The following is a 25,614-nucleotide window of genomic DNA, read 5'->3' on the forward strand; positions in this document are numbered from 1 at the left end:
TGTTTTTACTAAAGAACCTTTTAAAGAGTGCAGCTGAACTTGCTTGTAGTCGCTTGTACTAAACAGTGACCCACTAAGCTGAAGGCAGTGAGTGTTTGGAGCAGAAGATTTGGTGCCTGTAGGGTTTTGAGTTTTACCACGTTGTAACCAAGTTATTCAGGGTTTATAAGAAGCTGGCGCAGAGTTCTCAGTAGCTGCTTAGACTCCACTGTGTTTCCTGATGTGGGTTTTCTGTGGTGCTGTTTTAACGAATAACGACTTCTACACATCACAAATGCACTGAAGCTGACCTGCAGCACTTTCGTTCCTCACCCTGCTAACAAATGTGTAGTTTTTTACTGTATTAAATAAGCCTACAGGGACTGGAGTAACCATCTGAGTACTGGGTCCATCAGAAAAGTGTAGGCAGGGGTTCAAGTCCCAAGAGCATCATTTAATTCCCTCTATTTCCCTGTACGACAACAAGCATGGCGATGGCACACGTTTCTTTTTCCCAACTTTCTTCTTTAAAAAGCTTCTTCCTCATATTTATACCATATTTTCCCTCCAAGACTTATATTTTTCAAGCGGGAATAAAAACGACTGGATGATGAATGAATGTACAGGGGTTGGACAATGAAGCTGAAACACCTGTCATCATTTTAGTGTGGGATTTTAGGTTTCATGGCTAAATTGGAGCAGCCTGGTGGTCAATCTTCATTAACTGCACATTGCACCAGTAAGAGCAGAGTGTGAAGGTTCAATTAGCAGGGTAAGAGCACAGTTCTGCTCTAAATATTGCAATGCACACAACATTATGGGAGACATACCAGAGTTCAAAAGAGGACAAATTGTTGGTGCACGTCTTGCTGGAGCATCTGTGACCAAGACAGCAAGTCTTTGTGATGCATCAAGAGTCACGGTATCCAGGGTAACGTCAGCATACCACCAAGAAGGACCAACCACATCCAACAGGATTAACTGTGGACGCTGTAACAGGAAGCTGTTTGAAAAGGATGTTCGGGTGCTAAAACCAGGTGTTTCAGTTTCATTCACCATGTCTTATTAAAATCAATTCATTTTTAACAATTTTAGTTACCTTTATTTATTTAACAAATACATATTTGAACCAAACACACGTTTAATAATTTTTAAGGCCATTAAAGCAATAAAATTTTTTGTGTCTTTTTTCTTGTTGGAAGCTGGACCATGATTAGTGGTTAACATGTTTGCCTATGAGCACGAGGGTCCTGGGTTCAAGTCCCTGTCTGGGTGAAGTTTCTACATTATTCTCGTTTCTACGTTAGCCAAAAGATTTTGGATTTTAGCCAAAGGTTTTTGGACACTGCTGTATCAGAGAAAAGTTAGCCAAAGTTTAGCCAAAACTTTTTAAATTTTAGCATTTAGACAAAAATCAACAGCATAACAACTCTTCACAGCCTTTACCCTGCGTTAACACTGGAACGCAACAAATCGCTTGTGTCGCCCATCGTTTGTCGCTTGTGGGCGTGTGAAGCTCAACGCCCGCGTTTATCATGGTCCAGCCTCCGACAGGAAAAAAGGAACAAAAAAGGAATCGCTTGGCCACTTTATTCTACAGCTATAACTCCCAAACTTGCTGGACTCTTGTGCGTTTCTGTGATTTAACTGCGCTGGAAACGCAGCCGTTCCCGCAGATTGATGTGGGTCCACCCCGTTCAACAGAAAGAACCGGGAAAGAAACTAGAAATTTAGAGAGCAGGAGCTTGAGGACGTCGAACCGCCTTGTTTGTGACTGGTCCAAAGAAAAGATAAGAGCCAATCGGGTTAGAATGTCGCTTCACCGCATCATAATTCTTTTGCATAAAGTTGAGAAAAATTCAGCTCCGTGTCACTTGTCGCTCTGTTGCTTTGTCGCTTGTCGCCTCTCGCGTGTCGCAGCGACAAATCGCGCCCTGCCATAGGAAATGAATGGATGCCTGTCGCTTTGTCGCTTTCCAGTGTGAACGCAGGGTTAGACAGAAACAGTACTTTTCCAAGATAAAAATGAAAGTGTGCTTTTCTTCATAGATGAGTTTGGATGAGTTTAGTATTAATTTACAATGCAGAACATTGAAGCATAAAATAATGAAAAACTACTGAACTTTGTGTTCACCGCCTCCTAGAGATGTTTTCTACTAGATCCAGTTTTAATTGAATGTTAGATGAGCATCTACGAGTCGTCTATAATGAACCATCCAATTAAACCCAATACTAAACATTACACACACACACACACACACACACACACACAGACACACTGAGCAGCTATATATAAGGCCAAATGTCAGTTCCTCCCCTCGTTTTCCTGAAGCGTGCGAGAGCAGAGAAATAAAAACTGCTAAACATCCCTTTTACTTGTCATTGGCCTTCAGTGCAGAGCTGCGGGAGGATCAGATACGGTCGCTGAACGAACGCCTGTCCATCCAAATTGGCAAACGAGGCTGTGTTTTAGTTTATTCCGGCCTTCAGCTCGCTGCCTGTGATGTACCATTAAATAAAAACACCAGGCTCTGGATGAAACAGCTTGTATAATATATTTATATTTATGTATGCGAGGCTGTTGTGTGGAGTTATTGAACACGCTCGCTCAGTGGAAACTTCCAGAGAGAGCGCCTGCAGCCCAGTCAGCTGAGGCTGCATTGCGCTGCAGCTAACCCTGATTCAGGAGAATGCAGCCAGTGCGGCTGTCTGACAGTGCCACAATGCGTGCGCCATATATCACGGCACGCGTGGACGACATTTTTGAGGCGTTTCGTGATTTATATTCCGTATGCCACGGACGACCCAGTCTGCACTGAGATATTATTCATGTATTCTGGCCTGTCTGGTGTTTTGGTGTATAGTCTGGGTCTGAGGGGTCTAGCCGTGGTGGGAATACATGCAGACAGAGCCGAACCAAAGCAGTTCTGTGGGGGGAAATGAAATGCTGGGATGTTTATAGTCGAGTGAATTCCCTCACACACACACTCACTCACACAAACACAAACACACACTCGTGAATGTTTATGTAGGAGGATGGATTCAGTAGGTGAAAGCCAGCATACATTAGTTTTATCCTTTTTTATAAAGGTAAATTTCTGGCATATTTCTTTCTACACAGGTGCGCAACTGACTCATTAAAACCCCGACAAAAGTCAACAGACAGCCGTCCAATCCTATCTTAGCCATGCAGCTTTTAACTCAACAATAAACATATTGAGATTTTAACACGCCAAAGTCAACACGCCAAGAGCACATCTGGCTTTTAAAGGAAATGACTGAACTGGCTCACTGATTAGTACGTGCCTTTTATTTCTAATTTTGTTTCCATTTTATCCACAATTTACACAGCCAATTACCCAACCCACTCATTAGGACTCTATATCACCAGTGATACCCCCCCCCCCAACACCAGGAGGGTGAAGAAGACAAGCACACGCCTCCTCCGATACATGTGAAGTCAGACTCTGCCTCTTTTTGAACTGCTGCTGATGCAGCATTGCCGAGTAGCATCACAGATGTGCTAGTAGCACATAATTTTTTTTTAAGTAATTAACTCTTGACGAGTTCAGCACAGCTGTTAATTGAAAGCATCTTAAAGCTGACTGAGAAAATTAGGCCTAAAATGTGTGAAGCTGATCATCTAAGCAAGAGGTGCTACTTTGAAGAATGTAAAATATAAAACATATTCTGTTGTTTGTTTCACACTTTTTTAGTTTACAAAATAATTACATATGTTCTTCTTTATGGTTTGGATTACAGAGTTCTCAAGTTTTAAAGCCCTACTAGGTAGGATTTCTTTGATTTTTGATCTTTTTAAAGAAGTAAAATTACAGCTCAAACCAGACTCTGTAAGTTTTCCGCGGCGGCCGCGACCAACACTCGCAAGAACTGCGACCTGCTTTCCGACCTTTAGTTCTAACAGTTCTACAAGGACTACTGGTTCATTCTTTACAAAATAACATACAGACACTCTGGCAGAGGCTGGAAAGAGACCAAATATGTCTGTGAAAGTCAGAAAACGAGAAAGAGAACCTAATCCGCCTGAAACCTTTATTACATTCTACAACTGTAGGGGGAGCCCACGAGCACAAAATCTCAATCCTACCTAGTGGAGCTTTAAGAAACATATTCAAGAAGCATAAAAGTTCATTTTATTCTTACTAATACAATAAAGCAGTCTAGAGAGTCCTAGAGAGCATAACTGTGCTTGCTGTAGAATTAGTAGCTAGTGTTCTCCTCCAAGCGTGTTGAGCTCCAGTGCTGTGTTTAGCAGTATTAGCAGCAGTTCAGAAAGATTGTGATCGATGGAGGACATGCACGTGTCTCAGAGTCTGTAAATGGATCAGTAGCAGGATGCTGGGGGTTTATAGGGTATTTAAATCTCTCAGCAGGTCTTGTCGGAGCTGTAGCAGTGCGTGTGGATGAGTTCACCAGTCGGCCTGCGCAGAAACTCAGGCCCTGTCAGCTGCAGACGACAGCAGTGGCAAACACAGCTTCTGTCCAGTCTGACCTTTTCTTGCGTCGCCTCCATCTGTGGGAATAAGACAGAATACAATCAGAAACACGGCATGACTGGGTTGATTTGAATGGTGCAAACAGCACTAACAGCTGTATGATCTTCAATAACAGGCCTGAATCATGAATTCAGTCTAATGCACAAGTTATCCTCTGTAAAAGAATAGATTTTGAATATTCATGTATAGATTCTTAAAAGGACCAGAGAGTCATGTAGTAAATTAAAGGTGAGCCATCAACTAGGCACCATGCAGCTTGATTTAGGGCGTGTCAGTGTGTCTTTGCTATCGTAACGACAGGAAAAGTATGACTTGCGTGGCTCGAAATGCTCAAAAGAAATGTGCTGACTTTGGCGGATTGGTATCTTAATGGCGTAGCCCTTTTGGTTTGGAGAGACATGCCATCTGCTGGACCAACACCAGCAGATGACATGTCTCTGCAAACCATCACTGATTGGTGGAAACTTCACACTAGACCTCGAGCAGTTTGGACTGTGTGTCTCTCCACTCTTCCTCCAGACTCTGCTCCCTTGATCTACAAATGAAATGTAAAATGTACTGATGATCAGTGATGGTTTGGAGAGACATGTCATCTGCTGGTGTTGATCCACTGTGTTTTATTATCAAGTCTAAAGTCAGTGCAGTTTTGTTTTCCCACAAAATCTTACAGCACTTCATATCTTACAGCTTCCCTCTGCTGATAACAACTTTTATAGAGATGCAGATTTCATTTTCCAGCAGGACTTGGCACACTGCCTAAAGTATATAATATTGTAATTTTCTGAGACACTGATTTGTTGGTTTTCATTGGCTGTAAGCACTTCAGAGAGCACTTCAGTTTCTGAATCAGTTTCTCTGATTTTGCTATTTATAGGTTTATGTTTGAGTAAAATTAACATTGTGGTTTTATTTCATAAACCACAGACAAAATTTGTCCCAAATTCCAAATACAAATATGGTCATTTAGAGCATTTATTGCAAAAAAGAGAATGTTGAGAAATGACTGAAATAACAAATAATGCAAAGAAAACAAGTTCGTATTCATAAAGTTTTAAGAGTTAAGAAATCAATATTTGGTGGAATAATCCTGGTTTTTAATCACAGTTTTCATGCATCTTGGCATCATGTTCTCCTCCACCAGTCTTAGACACTGCTTTTGGATAACTTTATGCTGCTTTACTCCTGGTGCAAAAATTCGAAGAAGTTCAGCTTGGTTTGATGGCCTCTTGATTATTTTTTTAATGGTCTGATATATTGTAATTTTATGAGATGCACCTGTATCGTGATTCAGGCCTTTTAAAGCAGGTTCTCACCCAGGCGTTTTTGTGTCTGAGGTTCTCCACGTGGGCCAGGTTCTTCTCCAGGCCTCTCATCCTGCTCTCGTGGACCGTCTCCCTCAGCGAGTCACACAGGAAACGCCTCAGCAGCTGGAGGGACCAGGAGCTGGGGAGGACCTGCAGGACCCGGGCCGGGTTAAAGGTGGCGGCGTTGTTGTTGAGGAGGTCCACGGCCGCAGTGATGCCCTGACTCGACTCCAGATAGACCTGGAGGAGGCAGAGGAAGAGCTGCTGGGTAAAGTCCCGGCTCTGGCCAGCAGAGGTCCTCCTGCAGTAGCTTTCTGCAGCCTGATGATCTTTTTCCTGGATGACCAGAATCTGCAGGGCCGCTCTGTGCTGGCCGGCTCGCCCCAGCAGGATCGCTCTCTCCACATGCAGCGCTGATGACTTTATTTTAGCTGCGGGATTCAGAAAATCAGGTCAATTTTTTCACACTTTCGCTGAACAGATTGCGTGAGGCTTTGGAGAGTTAGAGGTGCAGAGGAGGAGTAGAGTAGCACCAGAATTTTATAATGTAGAAGACATACACTCTAGGTGCAAGTTTTAAATAAATTATTAGGAGGTATTCTAACCTTTTCTAATTGTGATTAAATATATATTTAAAAATAAATAAATAAATAAACTGTAGCTTAGATAGAGGCAGTTTTACACATCTCTGCTGGATTTTCTCCGTCAGCTTTATGAGTTAAAGTCACCTGGAATTCAGGCGGCTTTCAGTTAACAGCTGTGCTGAACTCATCAAGAGTTAATTACTTGAATTTCTTGTCTCTTAATAAAGTGTTTGAGAGCATCAGTTAAAGTAAAGTAGTGAAGAGGTAGAGTTACAGGTATACAGTAAATAGTGAATATTTGAGTAAAAATGAAGGTCAGTCAATCCGAAAAGAAGAATTTCAGTGCAGTCACCACAAAGAGTGCCAAAGACATTATAATGATGGAACTGGCACTCATCAGGGCCATCCTAGGAAAGAAAGAGCATCACCAGATCTATCATTTTAACCAGTGTGACCAGCTTGAGTTGGCCAGGATGTGTTTTAAACACATTTCTTTTGAAATGAAGGGTAAAAATAGTATTAAAATAGTTTATCCTGTTTTTGTTGAAGTAACTGCCTTTACTGTCCAGAGAAGGCTTTTTATTAGAGTTTGAAACTGTGTGGAAAGAAGTAAGTAGAAGCAATTTGACCATATTTGACCAAAAGTGTCTCTGAAGATGGCAGACCTTTGTTGCATATATACTAGTTTATCTAAAAAAAAACTATCATTGAAAAGTTACTTTATTTCAGTAAAAAAGTGAAACTATATATTATATAGATGTATTAAACACACAGAGTGATCTATTTTAAGCGTTTATTTATTTTATTATTGTTGATGATTATGGTTTACAGCCAATGAAAACCCAAAAAATCAGTGTCTCAGAAAAAAAAATATTTGATACTAGACAAATTGGTACTTTTGGGAGTGTGGGCAGTGTGCCAAATCCTGCTGGAAAATGAAATCCACATCTCCATAAAAGTCGTTAGTAGTAGAGGGAAGCATGAAGTGCTGTAAGATTTTGTGGGAAAACAAAACTGCACTGACTTTAGACTTGATAATAAAACACAGTGGATCAACACCAGCAGATGACATGTCTCTCCAAAACCATCACTGATTGGTGGAAACTTCACACTAGACCTCGAGCAGTTTGGACTGTGTGTCTCTCCACTCTTCCTCCAGACTCTGATCCCTTGATTTACTTTAAATGAAATGTAAAATGTACTGATGATCAGTGATGGTTTGGAGAGACACGTCTGTCATCTGCTGGTGTTGATCCACTGTGTTTTATTATCAAGTCTAAAGTCAGTGCAGTTTTATTTTCCCACAAAATCTTACAGCACTTCATATCTTACAGCTTCCCTCTGATACTGACAACTTTTATAGAGATGCAGATTTCATTTTCCAGCAGGACTTGGCACACTGCCCACACTGCCAAAAGATATTTTAATTATCTGAGATGCACTAGTGTATAAGTATGTTTTTGTTACTGTGTGAGGACGTGAGGATTGTAATATTCCATTACCTTGAACAGTATTAACGTTGTAGATGGAGGACTCCCACAGTAAGTGCTGCAGTTTGTCTCTGATCTCTGTGTTCTCCTCACTGTGCCGGGCTCTCTGTGCGGTCTGGAGGATGTGTGTGATGTATGCGGTGGCCAGCAGGGTGTGGTGCTTCTCCTCCTGGTGAGAGAGGGATGCGTGTTTAGACTGCGCTGCATTAATCCGAGTGAAATACTGAACCGATCTCTGTGTGAGGTAAACGATCGCCGGCGGTGAGGCTGTGTGTACTGAGCAGGATGCTTGTGGTTCGAACCTGAGCATCCGGCTGTGTGTGAGGTGATGGACTAACCTCACTGTGCAGCTCATGAACCAGATATTCCAGATACACAGTCAGAGCGGCCGGGTACTTCTCCAGGAACGTTAGAACCTCTTCTGGTGCGAACATGTTCTGATCTTGTGGTTTTCTCTTGGTGAAGATCTGAACCCCTGTCTGTTGAGATACAGTAATACGTTGATTAGCTTCAGTAGAAGTTGTAGTAGTCAGTTAATTACCTGTTAATTAAAAGCATATGTTTTTTGATATCTCTATTTTTACACATTTTAAGTAAAATGAGATATGCCACAACATCACTACACTCATTACTTGGTTGGATAATCAGCTAAAATGAAGTAAATATTACCATCATTTCTATAAGTTATAAGATGCTACTTTTTTCACACGCTCTGAACACTGCAGGTTACTGTAAATAAACAAATGTGTTATTCTCACCCAAATAAATTGTTTAAAACTGTTTTCAGTAGAGATAAGTGTGTAGATTAATAAGTGTGTAGATTAATCCAGTACATATGGACGTAAGTACATATTTCAGTGTAAAACTGTTCAGACATTTATAAAATCAGATTTTACTCAGTTGCTTCATTTAAACTCATTCATTTATGTTGGACTCACTTTAAGTGCGTATTCTCCTCTATAGAGATTCTCTGCATAGCATCACTAGTTCTCATGTGTTTAGGTCTGGTGTGTTCTTGTGACCAAATTTGTTTCCCAAGAACATCAACCTCAAAAACTGACTGTTTGCTCACTAAGAGAGAGCTTAAAAAAGTTTATTTTATTCTACCAAATTGAAAACCTCTTGAATATAATTAAGAGGAAGATGGATTGGGTTATCCAAAAGCAGTGTGTAAGACTGGTGGAGAAGAACATGCCAAGATGCATGAAAACTGTGATTAAAAACCAGGGTATATGTTTTTTGATATCTCTATTTTTACACATTTTAAGTAAAATGAGATATGCCACAACATCACTACACTCATTACTTGGTTGGTTAATTGGGTAAAAAGAAGTAAATATTACCATAATTTCTGAGCTATAAGCTGCTACTTTACTTTTTTCACATGCTTGGAACACTGCAGCTAATTTATATATATATATATATATATGTATATATATATATATATATATATATATATATATATATATATATATATATATATATATATATTTTTTTTTTTTTATACTTATTTTTGTTTACGGGCTAACAAGCTTCATGCCACCAAAACACACCAGTTCAGTCAAAATACAGGAAATCTTAGCTTATTGTAAATAAACAAATGTGTTATTCTCACCCAAATAAATTGTTTAAAACTGTTTTCAGTAGAGATAAGTGTGTAGATTAATACGTGTATAGATAATTAAGTGTGTAGATTAATCCAGTACATATGCACATAACTACATATTTCAATATAAAACTGATCAGACATTTATAAACTCTGCTTTTACTCAGTTGCTTCATTTAAACTCATTCATTTATGTTGGACTCACTTTAAGTGCGTATTCTCCTCTATAGAGATGTGTTTAGTTCTGGTGTGTTCTCGTGATGAAACGTGTTTCTGGAGAGCAGCCAGTTGAGTTAGCAATTTCCCACAATGAGAAATCGTGTAATTTTTGACCCTGTGTCACTGATCAGTCAAGTAGTGTGAAAGTCTCAACAACTGAAGGACCAATGAAGAGTTTCTTTGATTTTACCAAATTGAAAATCTCTGGAATATAATCAAGAGGAAGATGGATGATCACAAGCCATCAAACCACCAAACTGAACTGCTTGAATTTTTGCACCAGGAGTAAAGCAGCATAAAGTTATCCAAAAGCAGTGTGTAAGACTGGTGGAGGAGAACATGATGCCAAGATGCATGAAAAAAACTGTGATCAAAAAACAGGGTTATTCCACCAAATATTGATTTCTGAACTCGAAAAAATGTTGTCTGTAGTTTATAGAATAAAACAACAATGTTCATTTTACTCAAACATAAACCTATAAATAGCAAAATCAGAGAAACTGATTCAGTCTCTTAATTTTTTCCAGAGCTGTATCTATTAGGCAAAGAGCCAGTGGTCATAATGTTGTGGCTGATTGGTGTATATCAACTTCAGCTGCTCAGTATGAAAAGCTTGGTTGGTACAGGGTGAGATGGAGGTGATTTTTTTTTTATCTCTTAGATGTGTTAAACTCTGTTCACATTCATAAATATGCTTATAGATTTTTACTTCTAAAGGAACGTTATCCTCACCTCGCCTCTCCTCACTGACTGATATATCAACAGACGAGCCCACACGAAAGTAAACTTCACGTTATAACTCTGAGTGGATTTACCCTCAGTGTGTGAGTGTGTGTGTGTGTGTGTGTGTGTGTGTGTGTGTGTGTGTGTGCAAGAGATCACTTTCCTTTTGGTCTTTTTGAAGAACCCAATCTATGAATTTCATGATGATGGATTTCTGCTGGAACTGAGAGAGAGTTTTCACGATGTGCAGAAACACACCCGGCCGAGGGTCCTCACACACCCCGTCCACGATCCGCACCCACGTCTAACAAACACACATTTACAACATTCTGTTAAATCTGCATATATATACTAGTGCATCTTAAAAAAAATTTAAATTATTGAAAAGTTACTTTATTTCAGTAATTCAGCTCAAAATGTGAAGCTCATATATTATATAGATGTATTAAACACAAAGTTATCTATTTTAAGCAGTTATATCTTTTATTGTTGATGATTATGGCCATTGGTACTTTTGGCAGTGTGGGCAGTGTGCCAAGTCCTGCTGGAAAATAAAATCCCCATCTCCATAAAAGTTGTCAGTAGCAGAGAGAAGCTGTAAGATATGAAGTGCTGTAAGATTTTGTGCGAAAACAAAACTGCCCTGACTTTAGACTTGATAATAAAACACAGTGGATCAACACCAGCAGATGACAGACATGACTCTCCAAACCATCACTGATCATCAGTAAATTTTACATTTCATTTAAAGTAAATCAAGGAAGCAGAGTCTGGAGGAAGAGTGGAGAGAAACACAGTCCAAACTGCTCGAGGTCTAGTGTGAAGTTTCCACCAATCAGTGATGGTTTGGAGAGACATGTCATCTGCTGGTGTTGGCCATCTACCCACCCAGACAGACCAAGACAAATTATGCTCTCTCGGGGCTCCGGCAGCTGATGGCTGATGGCTTTTTTCATTTAGTAAATAATTACATGTGTTTTTTCTCTATAGTTTGGACAAAACACAACATTTTAAAACAATACATTTAGGTGTGTCCACACTTTTGACTGGGACTGTAAAATTATTACTTACGTATTATTAATCAGACAAAAAACTGACCTGAATTGCATTGAAATGCTGATCATGGCTTTGATAGAGCAGTCCAACTGTGAAAAATCTGGAATATACAAACATAAAATAGAAACTTCAAAAAACATCGACTCATAGTTGGCTGTGTGATGTACTGTGAACTTTATAGCATTTTATTTCACCATCCAATTTTCAAATCTATATTTTACTGAAATAAAATAAAAAGAAAGTCCAAATACAAGTATATTTTTCACCTGCTCATAAAACTAAAAGTAGAATTATTGTGCAAAGCATTTTTTTACAACCTATTAAACTAACTTACAATTTAGGCATAATAAATAATAGTTTTAAATCTAATTAACTCACGTTTTCAGTAAACATTACTTAAAATGTTTGAGGCAACAAATAATTACCACATTAATTAAGTACATTTAGCTTATCCAGGCTTACTGTGTAGGTGTTTCTTATGAAGTGGCCAGTCAGAGAATTTAGTATAAGGCAGTGGTGTGCAGTGAGGCCCTTCTAACCCCTTCAGCAAAGGGGTGAAAATAAGTGCATGTAAATAATTATATAATTTTTTTAAATCAGGAAATATATATTATAGTTATTGTAAGTGTATGGACTAATTTTTATAAATTAACTAAAATAAAAAACAGCAACTAATTCTTAGCATTAGTTGCTGTTTCAGTTGCTACAGGACTCCTATCTTTTTTTTTTTTTTTTTTTTTTTTGGCCCAACCACCACCCCCCCTCTTCGGAGGACAATTAATACTTTATTTTTATTTATTTATTTATTTATTTTATTTTTTATTATTATTATTATTATTATTATTATTTTTTTTTTTTTTTTTTTTTTTTTTTATATATATATATATATTTTGTGCGGATATAATTGTGGGAGTTCAGGGTTGGAAGGATCGGAGTGTGAGGTACAGGAGGGGGGCACAAGAAGAAGAAAAAGAAAAGAAAGAAAAGAAAAAAAAAAAAAAAAAAAAAAAACGAAACAAAAAACAAACAAACAAAAAAAAAAAATACAGGACTCCTATCTGACTGACAGCTCTTTAAAACGGCTTCTGCCCCCTTGTGTCTGCGTGACCCTTCTCCTGATTATGAGAAGGGTGTAGTAATGAGTCTGTTAGCACAGTCGTTGGACAATCTAACCAATCATATTCATGATTTTCACTCCGGGGGCGGGACCATGGCTGCCTAACCCCTTCTCAGCGCTCTGCTGAAGGGGTGCGCATTGATTAGTCGTAAAACAGCGTGCATGCTGGATTGGTTTAATAGTTAGTTAGTTAACTATATTATGTCACGATATTGTGTCACATCATATTAAAAAGCCATTTTAAAGGCTGTCCTTCAATGTGAAACTAATCCATAATAACAGGCTGTCTGACTGGTGAGTTTTTGTGTGTACTTAATGTTTTGGCTGCCCTGGCAGACTGTCGTCATACAAATGAGTGATATTAAGCATTGATTGTTGGGTCTATTGTACACTTTTGTGGTTTGTAGCTGTTGTATTTGTGGGCTGTTAATGTTTGTTAAGTTCATATAATTCAATATAAGGGTTGGGGGGGCGGATGGTTTGCAGAAGGGGTAAGTGTTTCTAATAAAGTGGCCAGTAATCTACTATATATAACACTAGTGTTGTAATTGATCATATACAGTTGTGGTCAAAAGTTTACATACACTTGTAAAAAAACATAATGTTATGGCTGTCTTGAGTTTTCAATAAGTTCTACAACTCTTATTTTTCTGTGATAGAGTGATCGGAACACATACATGTTTGTCACAAAAAACAGTCATAAAATTTGGTTCTTTCATAAATTTATTATGGGTCTGCTGAAAATGTCACCAAATCTGCTGGGTCAAAAATATACATACAGCAACAAAATTTGTCAATTTTGGTGATGTAGCGAGTTGTGTCAATCAAATTAGCTTCATGTCATGGCCTCTTCACTTCTTGTAAGTGATTCTGATTGACTACAGCTGTTGACTTCTCATGAGCCCATTTAAATAGGGCTCATTTGACCCAGTGATTAGACTCAGCTACAAAAGCTACAATGGGAAAGTCAAAGGAACTCAGTGTGGATCTGAAAAAGCGAATTATTGACTTGAACAAGTCAGGGAAGTCACTTGGAGCCATTTCAAAGCAGCTACAGGTCCCAAGAGCAACTGTGCAGACAATTATACGCAAGTATAAAGTGCATGGAACAGTTGTGTCACTGCCACGATCAGGAAGAAAACGCAAGCTATCACATGCTGCCGAGAGGAGATTGGTCAGGATGGTCAAGAGTCAACCAAGAATCACCAAGAAGCAGGTCTGCAAGGATTTGGAAGCTGATGGAACACAGGTGTCAGTCTCCACAGTCAAGCGTGTTTTACATCGCCATGGACTGAGAGGCTGCCGTGCAAGAAAGAAGCCCTTGCTCCAGAAAAGGCACCTTAAGACTCGGCTGAAGTTTGCTGCTGATCACATGGACAAAGATAAAACCTTCTGGAGGAAAGTTCTCTGGTCAGACGAAACAAAAATTGAGCTGTTTGGCCACAACACCCAGCAATATGTTTGGAGGAGAAAAGGTGAGGCCTTTAATCCCAGGAACACCATGCCTACTGTCAAGCATGGTGGTGGTAGTATTATGCTCTGGGGATGTTTTGCTGCCAGTGGAACTGGTTCTTTGCAGAAAGTAAATGGGATAATGAAGAAGGAGGATTACCTCCAAATTCTGCAGGAAAACTTAAAACCATCAGCCCGAAGGTTGGGTCTTGGGCGCAGTTGGGTGTTCCAACAAGACAATGACCCAAAACACACATCAAAAGTGGTAAAGGAATGGCTAAACCAGGCTAGAATTAAGGTTTTAGAATGGCCTTCCCAAAGTCCTGACTTAAACCCCATTGAGAACATGTGGACAGTGCTAAAGAAACGGGTTCATGCAAGAAAACCATCACATTTAGCTGAACTGCACCAATTCTGTCAAGAAGAGTGGTCAAACATTCGACCTGAAGCTTGCCAGGAGCTTGTGGATGGCTACCAAAAGCGCCTAGTTGCCGTGAAAATGGCCAAGGGACATGTAACCAAATACTAATGTTGCTGTATGTATATTTTTGACCCAGCAGATTTGGTGACATTTTCAGCAGACCCATAATAAATTTATGAAAGAACCAAATTTTATGACTGTTTTTTGTGACAAACATGTATGTGTTCCGATCACTCTATCACAGAAAAATAAGAGTTGTAGAACTTATTGAAAACTCAAGACAGCCATAACATTATGTTTTTTTACAAGTGTATGTAAACTTTTGACCACAACTGTATGATTAGATATTTCTAATAAATTAAAGTGTTCAGCTGTATTGACCTGTTGTGCTGCTCCAGTTCAGGAACACACACTGGTAGAAGGCAGTGATTGGGAGAAGATACGAGCTCCTCCAGAAGTTCCTGCTCCTCCTGCTGTAAATACAGCTTAAACAGCGCCGTGTCCACGTCCTGCGGGCAGGTCTGACCCAGGACCGTCTCGCGAGTCTCTCTTAAGAACTGGCTCAGGAAGCTCAGGTACTGCTGAAACGCTGGCCGGTCGTCTCGGCTTAGCATCCGCAGGTCTCTAGCATTGCTCACGGCCGGACGCTGAGATTTATAGTCCGGGGTGATGACGTCCATTCCTGGGTAGAGACTGATGAGGTCCCTCGGGTCCAGCCCACCTTCACTAATGCATAAAGAACAAATATATATTTATTATATATTTAGCATGTTTAATGGACGAGCTCTTAGACATCTGTACTCTTAAAACACGTCTTATATTTAATTCATTTTTATTATTTTATTTGTATTTTATTTTCCCCTTTGAGGTTGATTTCCAATATTTATATTGCATTCTTTATTGTCTTGTTAAAATCATATACACAATATATGAACAACTATATAAAAGTGATCTCACAGCTCTGGACTCCATTGCCCAGAATGCACCACACACTGACATCACTTATTCATTCCCTCAAATGACACCTCCCAGTCCAAAATCACCTGAGTATTGATTTCACCTGTTCCCCTCACTATATATACCCCTGCACTTCCTCACTCCCGTCCAAGTAATAGATCGGGTTCTGTCCAGTTTCAGTGTACTGACTGTACAGACTGGAGTGGGGATGGTAAATATTAAATAATCCTTAATTTGTTTGCTGTGATATGGACCCTTTTACTAATATATTTCAGTGAAATGTGTTGAAATATATTGCAACAATTACATGAAATGCTCTTTGGCCTCAGAAAAGTCTTCCCTGTAGAACTTCAACCATCCAGATGTGCAGATGATACTTCTGTGCAAATCCTGAAAGAGAAACAAATCATATGTTTATTATTTATACAGATAAACAGTTTATAGTGATAATCTGCTAGGCTAGCTGTCCAGTGCAGTAACAGATAGACAAAAGATGGATAAGAATTACAATAGACAACAGATAATAAATGTGTAGGTACAAGAGGGATTAAGGTGCAACTATATATAGGTGCATATATGTATATATATCACACTGTCACACATACTATATCTCTGTCACATATGACAAATCTTGGATTTAGATGTAGATAAAGTGAATTTAATATGTATACACTATACAAGCCACTAATATGTATGTAATCTTTAAAGTGTACATGTACAGCTCTGGAAAAAATAAGAGTTCACTTAAAAATTATGAGTTTTGAAAACCTCTAGAATAGCCATCAAACCAAACTGAACTGCTTGAATTTTTGCACCAGGAGTAAAGCAGCATAAAGTTATCCAAAAGCAGTGTGAAAGACTGGTGGAGGAGAACCAGGGTTATTCCACCAAGTATTGATTTCTGAACTCTTTAAACTTTATAAATATGAACTTGTTTTCTTTGCATTATTTTGTTATTTCAGCCATTTCTCATATTTTCTGCAAATAAATGCTTTAAATGACAATATTTTATAGGGATTTTTTATTTGGCAGAAATGTTGTCTGTAGTTTATAGAATAAAACAACAATGTTCATTTTACTTAAATATAAACCTATAAATAGCAAAATCAGAGAAACTGATTCAGAAACTGAAGTGCTCTCTTCATTTTTTCCAGAACTGTATACATATCGGCTCTTATTGACAGATATTAATAGTTTAAATGTACGTCCAGTGTAAAAATGAGTCTATTTGTTCTTATTAAGACAGACGGTTTGATGTTCAGTCCTGAAATCTTGTCCTGTTACTTTAAGAGTCGGTAACGTTGGAATTAAATCTGCATCTGTTCCCGTTTCTATGTGAATATCTCTGCGATGTGTTTATAAGCAGCTCAGAGAGCCAGCTGCTTAACTCTGCTGATCTGATGACATCACTTCCATTACAGATGATATATATATATATATATATATATATACGCTACAGGACTATTATTAGTAATCCTCAGCCGGTCCTGGCCTTTAGCTGCTCATCAGTATTAATTAAGTGTGATCCGAGTTGCCGTGGAGGTGATAATTGAGGGAGATGTGCTCTCCGGTATGCAGGGGATTACGCTCTCTGTCGTATCTGAAGAGGATCGGTATTATTAACTCTCTGTCATCACTTCCTTACCTTATACGAGTCCTCCGGCAGGAGAGCTCGAACTCCGTCCAGCAGAGTCAGAGCCTCATCCGCTCGCTCGCGGCCGAGCAGGCCTTCAATCTGATCCTCCAGGGGCGTCTGTGACAGGCAGTGAATCTCCCTCTCAGCAGCTACCAGCACATTCTCTACACACAGGAGAAAAGACCAGAGAGAAATGACACAGCAAAAAGCAAAACTGCTGCTGTTAATACTGGTAGTATTATACTGCTGAGTGGGGATACTCTAATTCTAATTCAAAATATGTCATGTTGATGCTCCACTGACTGTAATAGTGAGAAAATGACATATCCATGTTTCCCACTTTGTTTTTTAAGCCATTTATTCACCTGTTTTATGACACTGCAGCAGTTTATTTCGTTTCTTTAGGAACATATGTGCCTCCCAGTTTAGTTTGAACACAGACACAGACGCTCTGGTAGCATACTGTCCCATCACTGAAACCCTCACTCACTACTGTCATCCATTTCCCCTTTTTTTCAGAAACGTTTCAGAGATGTTTAAATATTCAGTTGTATTTAAATTTATTGTCATTGTACCGAAACTAGGTTGCACAGAATAACGAAACTCTGCTAGGCTAGATCTCTGGTGCAGTAACAGATAGACATTAGAGACACAATACGTACAATAGACAACCCACAATAAATACAGGTATGTAAATAAGAGATTAAAGTGCAGCTATATACAGGTATGTGTGTATCACACTGTTACACATACTATATCAATGTCACTTATGACAAATCTAAGATTTAGAACATTTTTCATCTGTAGAGGGAGCTATTTTTTTGCAGTGTTGCTTTAATATGTATAAACTATGTATACACGCCACTAAAAAGCTCTGGAAAATATATGTAAATTATGAATTTCTTTGATTTTACCAAATTGTAAACCTCCAGAATTATAATGTATTGTAATGTGCCAACATCCCCTGTTGCTGAGTATAATATGGGATTTAACCTGAGCTGCTTGTGCCAATACTAATTTTTAATCTGTACTGTAATCACACTCTGTAACATGAACATCTACACCTTTAGGACTCTATTGACATTTCACTGTACATCCTGTTCATTTGCACTCCTGAACACTATAGACTCTTAATGGTACTTCCTGTATATTCACGCTCCTGGGCACTACACTACTCACTTAACTTAAATACAATACTTGCACAGGTTTATCTATCCATCCATCCATCCATACATACAGACATACAGACATACATACATACATACAGACATACCCCGGATGCTGAGTATTATATGGAAATCAGCCCAAGCTGCTTGTGCCAACACCCCGGTTGCTGAGTATAATTTGGAAATTAGACTCAGCTGCTTGTGCCGACTCTCTGGTTGCCAAGTATATAATGGAAATCAGCTTGAGCTGATTGTGCCAACACTCCAGTTGCTGAGTATAATACAACAACTGGCACAGGTTTATCTATCCATCCATCTATTCATCCATCCATACATACATACATACAGACATACATATAGACATACCCCGGATGCTGAGTATTATATGGAAATCAGCCCAAGCTGCTTGTACCAACACCTGGGTTGCTGAGTATAATATGCCAATTGGCCCCACCTGCTTACTCCAACATAACTGTTGCCAAATATAATATAGAAATTGACCTGAGCTGCTTGTGCCAATACCCAGGTTGCCAAGTATAATATGGAAATCAGCCTGAGCTGATTGTGCCAACACCCGGGTTGCTGAGTATAATATGGAAATTAGCCCCACCTGCTTACGCCAACATAACAGTTGGCAAATTATATAAAAATTGACCTGAGCTGCTTCTGCCAACACTTCGGTTGCCAAGTATTATATGAAAATCAGCCTGATCTACTTGTGCCAGCAACCCGGTTTCCGAGTATAATACAGCAATTGGCTCTACCTGCTTATACCAACATACAATTTGCTAAATATAATATAGAAATTGACCTGAGCTGTTTGTGCCAATACCCAGGTTGGTTGCCAAGTATAATATGGAAATCAGCCTGAGCTGATTGTGCCAACACTCCAGTTGCTGAGTATAATATGGCGATTAGCCCCACATGCTTACGCCAACATACCAGTTGCCGAATATAATATATAATATAATATAATACAAATTGACCTGAGCTGCTTGTACCAACATCCTGGTTGCTGAGTATAATATGTAAAATAACCTGAGCTGCTTTTGTTGACACCCCGGTTTCTGATTATAATATGGGAATCGCCCTGAGCTGCTTCTGCTGACACCTCGGTTGCCAAGTATTATATGAAAATCAGCCTGAGCTGCTTGTGCTGACACCCTGGTTGCCGAGTATAATATAACAATTAGCTCTACCTGCTTATGCCAACATACCATTTGCAGAATATAATATAGAAATTGACCTGAGCTGCTTGTGCCAACACCCCGGTTGCTGAGTATAATATGTAAAATAACCTGAGCTGCTTCCTACACCGATTCCAGAGTATAAACCACATTCAGTCCAAGTTTGCATGCTCAAAATCAAGTTTCTGCTATACTTCAGCTGATTCTTCATGCTATCTAGGTGATATCAGTGTCCTAGCACAGCCATTACTGCAGCCTCTAATATATTCATTCTAAAAACAGAGTGTTTTTCATAAATTAACATTTTTCTAGTAAAGATAACAGTGAGGCAAACGTGAAATGGGTGTTCAGAGAAGAACCTGTGGTGGACAGCAGTATCTTGGGGTTCTGTATTGAGATGGTCTGTTTGAGCTGCTGGTCCAGCATACTGTAGATATGGAGGGTCTGACCCTGAAGAGCCAGAACATACGGGAAATCCACCACCGCGTCCAGAACTCCATCAGCCCACGGCACAGGAGGCCTCTCAGAGATACCGTCCGTCTTCACAAACATACCTGAACAAAAATCACACGTCACCCAGTTCAATAGAATTAAACTAATCCCATTCGTGACATTAAATTAGGATACTTAATAATAATAATAAAAACACATATTAAACAATTTGCAGTGGGAACTGAATAAGTCATAGTAGATACTGAAGAATAATTTATAGTGGATGATGATAAACAATTCAGATATTACATTAATAAATAGTGTATACTAAATAATTTATAATAGTAGATACATAATCATTTAAGTTAGATACTAAATAGTCAATGAATCATTCTTAGCAGTTACTGAACAGTTTATGGTGAATTCTTAACAAAAATAGAAATGATTAATATGTGGATAATTAAACGATTCATAGTAGCTGAGTAAATTCTGAATCATTCTTATTAGAAACGGAGAAATTTATAGTAAATATACAGCTCTGGAATCAGTTTTTCTGATTTTGCTATTTATGGGTTTATGTTTGAGTAAAATGAACATTGTTGTTTTACTCTATAAACTATCATTTAGAGCATTTATTTGCAGAAAATGAGAAATGTCTATAATAACAAAAATATTCAAAAAGATTTAAGAGTTTAGACATCAATATTTGGTGCATTAATAACCCTGTTTTTTAATGCATCACAGTTTTCATGCATCTTGGCATCATGTTCTCCTCCACCAGTTTTACACACTGCTTTTGGATAACTTTCAGCTTGGTTTGATGGCTTGTGATCATCCATCTTACTCTTGATTATGTTGCAGAGGTTTTTGAATTTGGTAAAATCAAAGAAAAACACACAATTTTAAGTTTTCTCTCATTTTTTTCCCGAGCTGTGTATTTTTTCTTATGAGTAAATGATGTAAGTAAATGTGAATGTGTGCTGGTGTGAATCACCCTCATTTACCCAGATTTCCTGGCCCGTTCAGGAGGAACTCTCGCGCTCCGCTTTCATTGAGGAGGATGTTCTGCTTGGGGAGGTTGTGGGGGAACAGGTCGAGGGTGCTGTGGGTGAGATAGTCGTGGAGAAAGTATCTGTCGCTCGTGGCCACACACAGACAGGTCTCACACACGGCCAGAGCCACGGGGTCCTGAGGCAGCGCCACATGGCCCACACACTCCCATCTGTCCACACACACCTTGTGCACGCTGATGGCCCGGCGCTTGGTGGAGGCTGTGAAGAGGTTCACGGAGACCGGCTGAGTGTGAGCAGCAGGCTGGCTGACGCAGAGCACCGACACGTTCTGGATCTTCTTCAAGCCTGGGACGGGCTCCAGGGAGAACATGTTTAGAGCGCTGACGGATCCGTCCCAGAGCACTAGAAGGTGGTTCAGAACTGGGACCGTCTTCAGCTGGCTGACGGCCCCGCCCCGGCCCATCTGCCTCCTGCCCACCTCCCGCGCTCCTCCAGGCCCCGCGCTCGGCCTCCCCGCGCTCAGATACAGGACCGCTCCGTCTCTCAGGCCGAGGTACAGGTTGTTGCAGAACCACTCCACGCTCTCGATGCTGGATCTGTCTCTGCTTTTTCCAGTGGGCACCTTCTCAAAGAGCAGCGAGGAGCTGAAGATGCTCATACTGTCGCCTGTTTTTGAACTGGCTCTGATAAAAATAGAGACAACAAACATAAAGAACACATTAAGAGCGTTTTAAAACCTGTAGTTTTTAGGTTTCTATGATTCAGATCAGTTGATGAGTTTTTTTTGTTTATTTCGATCGTTTCTCCCTCTGTTTGGTTTGGTTTCACACAGGCATAAAAACCTAAACGCAACAGAATGCACAACAATAAACCATGCAAGCACATCGTCTCCTCTGATTGGTCAGAGCTGTCTGTTGCGGGAGGAAGAATTTAGTAAACATAGCGAGAAGATTCTGTGTTCTTTTAAACACAGTGTTTTTAATGGGACATGCAATGTGAGCAGTGAACACTGCACAGATTAAGCTCAGTGTGTAAACAGCATGGAGCAGCAGAGACAGTATCCAGAGAGCCCTGACATTTAAAACGAGGCATTAATGACTTAAAAAGTGCAGAAGAAGCTTATTAAAAAACACTGTTTATATCCAATAATGCTAGTTTCAGCTCCGAGCACCGCCATCACTGTACTGATAATATTATAGACATAAATATACATAGACACTGTATAGCCTGCCTCCTGGCACCTGCTGCTATGCTATGCGGATACATGTATATATATATATGTATGTTATTATCAGTACAGTGATGGCAGCGCTCGGAGCTGAAGCTAGTAGCGTTATAGGATGTAAGCAGTGTTTTTTTATTAACTTCTTGTGCACTTTTTAAATTATTAATGCCTCGTTTTAAATGTCAGGGCTCTCCGGATGCTAGTAAGGAGGTGTGGAGCTACTTTGAGCTGGATAACGGTGTAAAAAGTGATTTATCAGGGTAAATTATGCCACATGTCTCCCAGTCTGAAGGGTGTTTGTTGGACAAACTGTTAAAATTTCTGGATCTCTGAACGCTGTGGGAGAACGGAGGTGTGCTATTCATCAAAGGTAAGAACTTTTTATCATGTTTTACTACAACAAAAGTCCATTTTACACCAGAGTTCTCCTTTAACAGGCCAGGATTTTTGTCAACTGTCTGCCTGACATTACACCACTAAATATTGAGGATTTCTATTCAAGCATTACATAAAAAGTATTTTTATGTTTGACACGGAACATTGCTGAAAAGCATATTTGTAGTTGTTTAGCAAAAAACAGTAGATAATTCAGCCGGTAATTTTTTATCTCAGAGGACGTCTGAGAAAAACTCGTACATGGTCGTTCTGGACGGGAATAAAATCACAGAGGATAAAAACCCCCCTTAAAAGAGAAAATTACCCCAGAACCCCCTGAGAAACTAATCTTGTCCAGATAGAGCGTTTGTTTGAATACACTGTGCACCACAAACATGATTTTTCAGCTGTTTTTGGCTACTTCACCTGCGCACATCTCCACATCAAGGGGTGGCAAAATACAATAAGGCTATTTAATAATTTAATGACACACCAATTGTCCAATATTCATTAATACTGCTGGGTCATTATTAGAATATTGAACGTTTTGCTGTCTTTTATATTTCCAAAAGAATATTTGACTATTAATCATTATTATTTTTAAGACTTATAATATTATTTTCCAGCTTAATCATTTTTTTTATTTTCACTTTTTATACCCTGTCATGCATGCATTTACTCTTTTATGGCAAACTGCACGACAGGGTGGACAATTCTAGCAAAGTGAAAAAGCGTAATAAAAAATGTTATTTAACCACTAATTAAAAAAAAAAAATATCCAGCTTAACCAGACATCACTGTGGACATGACAAATCCCCTCATCCACCACATTAAAGAAAACTGTATAACATCTACATACTACTTCATGTATGTAACCCCATATTTTAATGAGCATTACAACTGTATCACTATTACCAGATCAGGAGAATCTCTCGCTATCTTTAATAAACTCCTGAAGACAGAGCTCTTCAAAGAGCAGCTACTCTCCTAACACCTCTAACTAACTACCTTCTACTACCAGATCAGGAGAATCTCTCACTATCTTTAATAAACTCCTGAAGACAGAGCTCTTCAAAGAGCACTTACTCTCCTAACACCTCTAACTAACTACCTTCTACTACCAGATCAGGAGAATCTCTCACTATCTTTAAGAAACTCCTGAAGACAGAGCTCTTCAAAGAGCACTTACTCTCCTAACACCTCTAACTAACTACCTTCCACTACCAGATCAGGAGAATCTCTCACTATCTTTAACAAACTCCTGAAGACAGAGCTCTTCAAAGAGCAGCTACTCTCCTAACACCTCTAACTAACTACCTTCTACTACCAGATCAGGAGAATCTCTCAGTATCTTTAATAAACTCCTGAAGACTGAGCTCTTCAAAGAGCACTTACTCTCCTAACACCTCTAACTAACTACCTTCCACTACCAGATCAGGAGAATCTCTCGCTATCTTTAATAAACTCCTGAAGACAGAGCTCTTCAAAGAGCACTTACTCTCCTAACACCTCTAACTAACTACCTTCTACTACCAGATCAGGAGAATCTCTCACTATCTTTAATAAACTCCTGAAGACAGAGCTCTTCAAAGAGCTCTTACTCTCCTAACACCTCTAACTAACTACCTTCCACTACCAGATCAGGAGAATCTCTCGCTATCTTTAATAAACTCCTGAAGACTGAGCTCTTCAAAGAGCACCTACTCTCCTAACACCTCTAACACACTAACTACTTCTAACCTCATTTCCTTCTTCCCCTCCTTCACTCCTCTATCCTATTATTCCCCTTTGACCTCCTTTTATCCCTATCCAAAGATGTTTTACCTTTAAACTTATTTTACATTGTACTTGACTATTGTAAGTCGCTTTGGACAAAAGCGTCTGCCAAATGTAATGTAATGTAATGTAATGTATTATATTATAATAGAAATATAATACAAATATAATAGAAATATATTATATTATATTAGAAATTTACTAAAAATTGATGTTAAATATATGTGATCTATATTTACATTAGAGTACAAATATACATCTTATTCCTGTCTTTTATAAGAAGCACATTTCTAGTAGGCTACACTTCGTTGTGTATAAAAAATATATTTTAATATACTGTACTATAGTTTTGGCGTGTTACAAATTTACTATACATTTTATAAATGTAGTAATTTAATTCACTTTCTGAAAGTGACATGATACATTGTACTTTAAGTACAAGTTTAACTACTGTAACAGTTGTTTTTATGTGTGTAAATGTAACAAAAATGCAAAAAGTATATTTGGAAGGAAGTATATTAAATTACATTGAACTAAAAGTGTACTTCATAGTAAATGTGATAAATGTGATACTTATTTAGAAGAATCTAAAGTATAATTCTAACATATTCTGGTTTGTTTAACAAAATTATTCTTTTTTTTATAGAATAATTCAGCATGTGTTCCTGTATAGCTTTAATATATATATATATATAGTCTTTAATATTAAATTTACAATGGAAACAGTCATAAAAAGAATCTAAGAAAATGTAAGAAAGCTTTTGACTGGTACTGTATAAAAAGTTAATTCTCTATATGTGTAATAATGTGCTAATTCAGAGTACATTTTCTATATAAAAAAATATTGTTACATAGTGTTTGTATGCAATTTAAGCTGCAACACTAAATTATACATGTTATATTAGTATTGATCCTGCAGTGTATTTGATGATTATAGATAAGCTCACCTCTGCAGCGCTGTGTTGGTCCCGCTGTAGTAAAGTGATTTTTCTCTGGGTGTATTTTGACCTTACCATGTGACTCATCCTGTGAGGAAGTAGCAGTCAGCAGTTTACAGGCCTCAGTGTGGACCGTCACACACTGCCGTAACGCTGAGCGTGATCTGTGTGTTTATTAGCTACACTTTGAGTAAAAGGAACATTGTTGTTTTATTCTATAAACTCCCAAATTCTCCCAAATTCCTAATAAAAATATTGTCATTTAGAGCATTTATTTACAGAAAATGAGAAATGACTGAAATAACAAAAAAGATGCAGAGATTTCAGACCTCAAATAAAGCATAAAAATTCATAAAGTTTTAAGAGTTCAGAAATCAATGTTTGGTGGAATAACCCTGGTTGGTTTTTAATCACAGTTTTTTTTCATGCATCTTGGCATCA

General features: G+C 38.7%; 1 protein-coding gene across 1 annotated transcript; it reads right to left on the bottom strand.

Annotated features, from left to right (window-relative positions):
- Positions 1-4,018: 4,018 nt before the first annotated feature.
- On the bottom strand, positions 4,019-25,211 carry si:ch211-266g18.9 (transforming growth factor-beta receptor-associated protein 1). The gene is made up of 12 exons (XM_049463339.1): positions 25,183-25,211; positions 20,851-21,542; positions 19,774-19,968; positions 17,071-17,225; positions 15,733-15,815; positions 14,850-15,194; positions 11,521-11,578; positions 10,582-10,726; positions 8,213-8,349; positions 7,887-8,043; positions 5,810-6,231; positions 4,019-4,513 (listed from the first exon to the last, which is right to left on the bottom strand). Exons 2-12 carry the CDS (start codon positions 21,515-21,517, stop codon positions 4,367-4,369), a joined length of 2,511 nt encoding a protein of 836 aa, XP_049319296.1. The 5' UTR covers positions 21,518-21,542; positions 25,183-25,211; the 3' UTR covers positions 4,019-4,366.
- Positions 25,212-25,614: the final 403 nt, after the last annotated feature.

The sequence above is a fragment of the Astyanax mexicanus genome, chromosome 14 (genome assembly GCF_023375975.1).
Source record: "Astyanax mexicanus isolate ESR-SI-001 chromosome 14, AstMex3_surface, whole genome shotgun sequence".
In the NCBI taxonomy this organism is placed as follows: domain Eukaryota; kingdom Metazoa; phylum Chordata; class Actinopteri; order Characiformes; family Acestrorhamphidae; genus Astyanax; species Astyanax mexicanus.

Excerpts from the sequence above, each read along its gene's own strand:
- si:ch211-266g18.9 (XM_049463339.1), bottom strand. The coding sequence starts at position 21,517 with ATGAGCATCTTCAGCTCCTCGCTGCTCTTTGAGAAGGTGCCCACTGGA. Across the intron at positions 15,195-15,732 it reads GAGGCCAAAGAGCATTTCAT|TGAAGGTGGGCTGGACCCGA; the intron begins GTAATTGTTGCA and ends TTTATGCATTAG. Across the intron at positions 4,514-5,809 it reads TCAGACACAAAAACGCCTGG|ATGGAGGCGACGCAAGAAAA; the intron begins GTGAGAACCTGC and ends TTATTCCCACAG.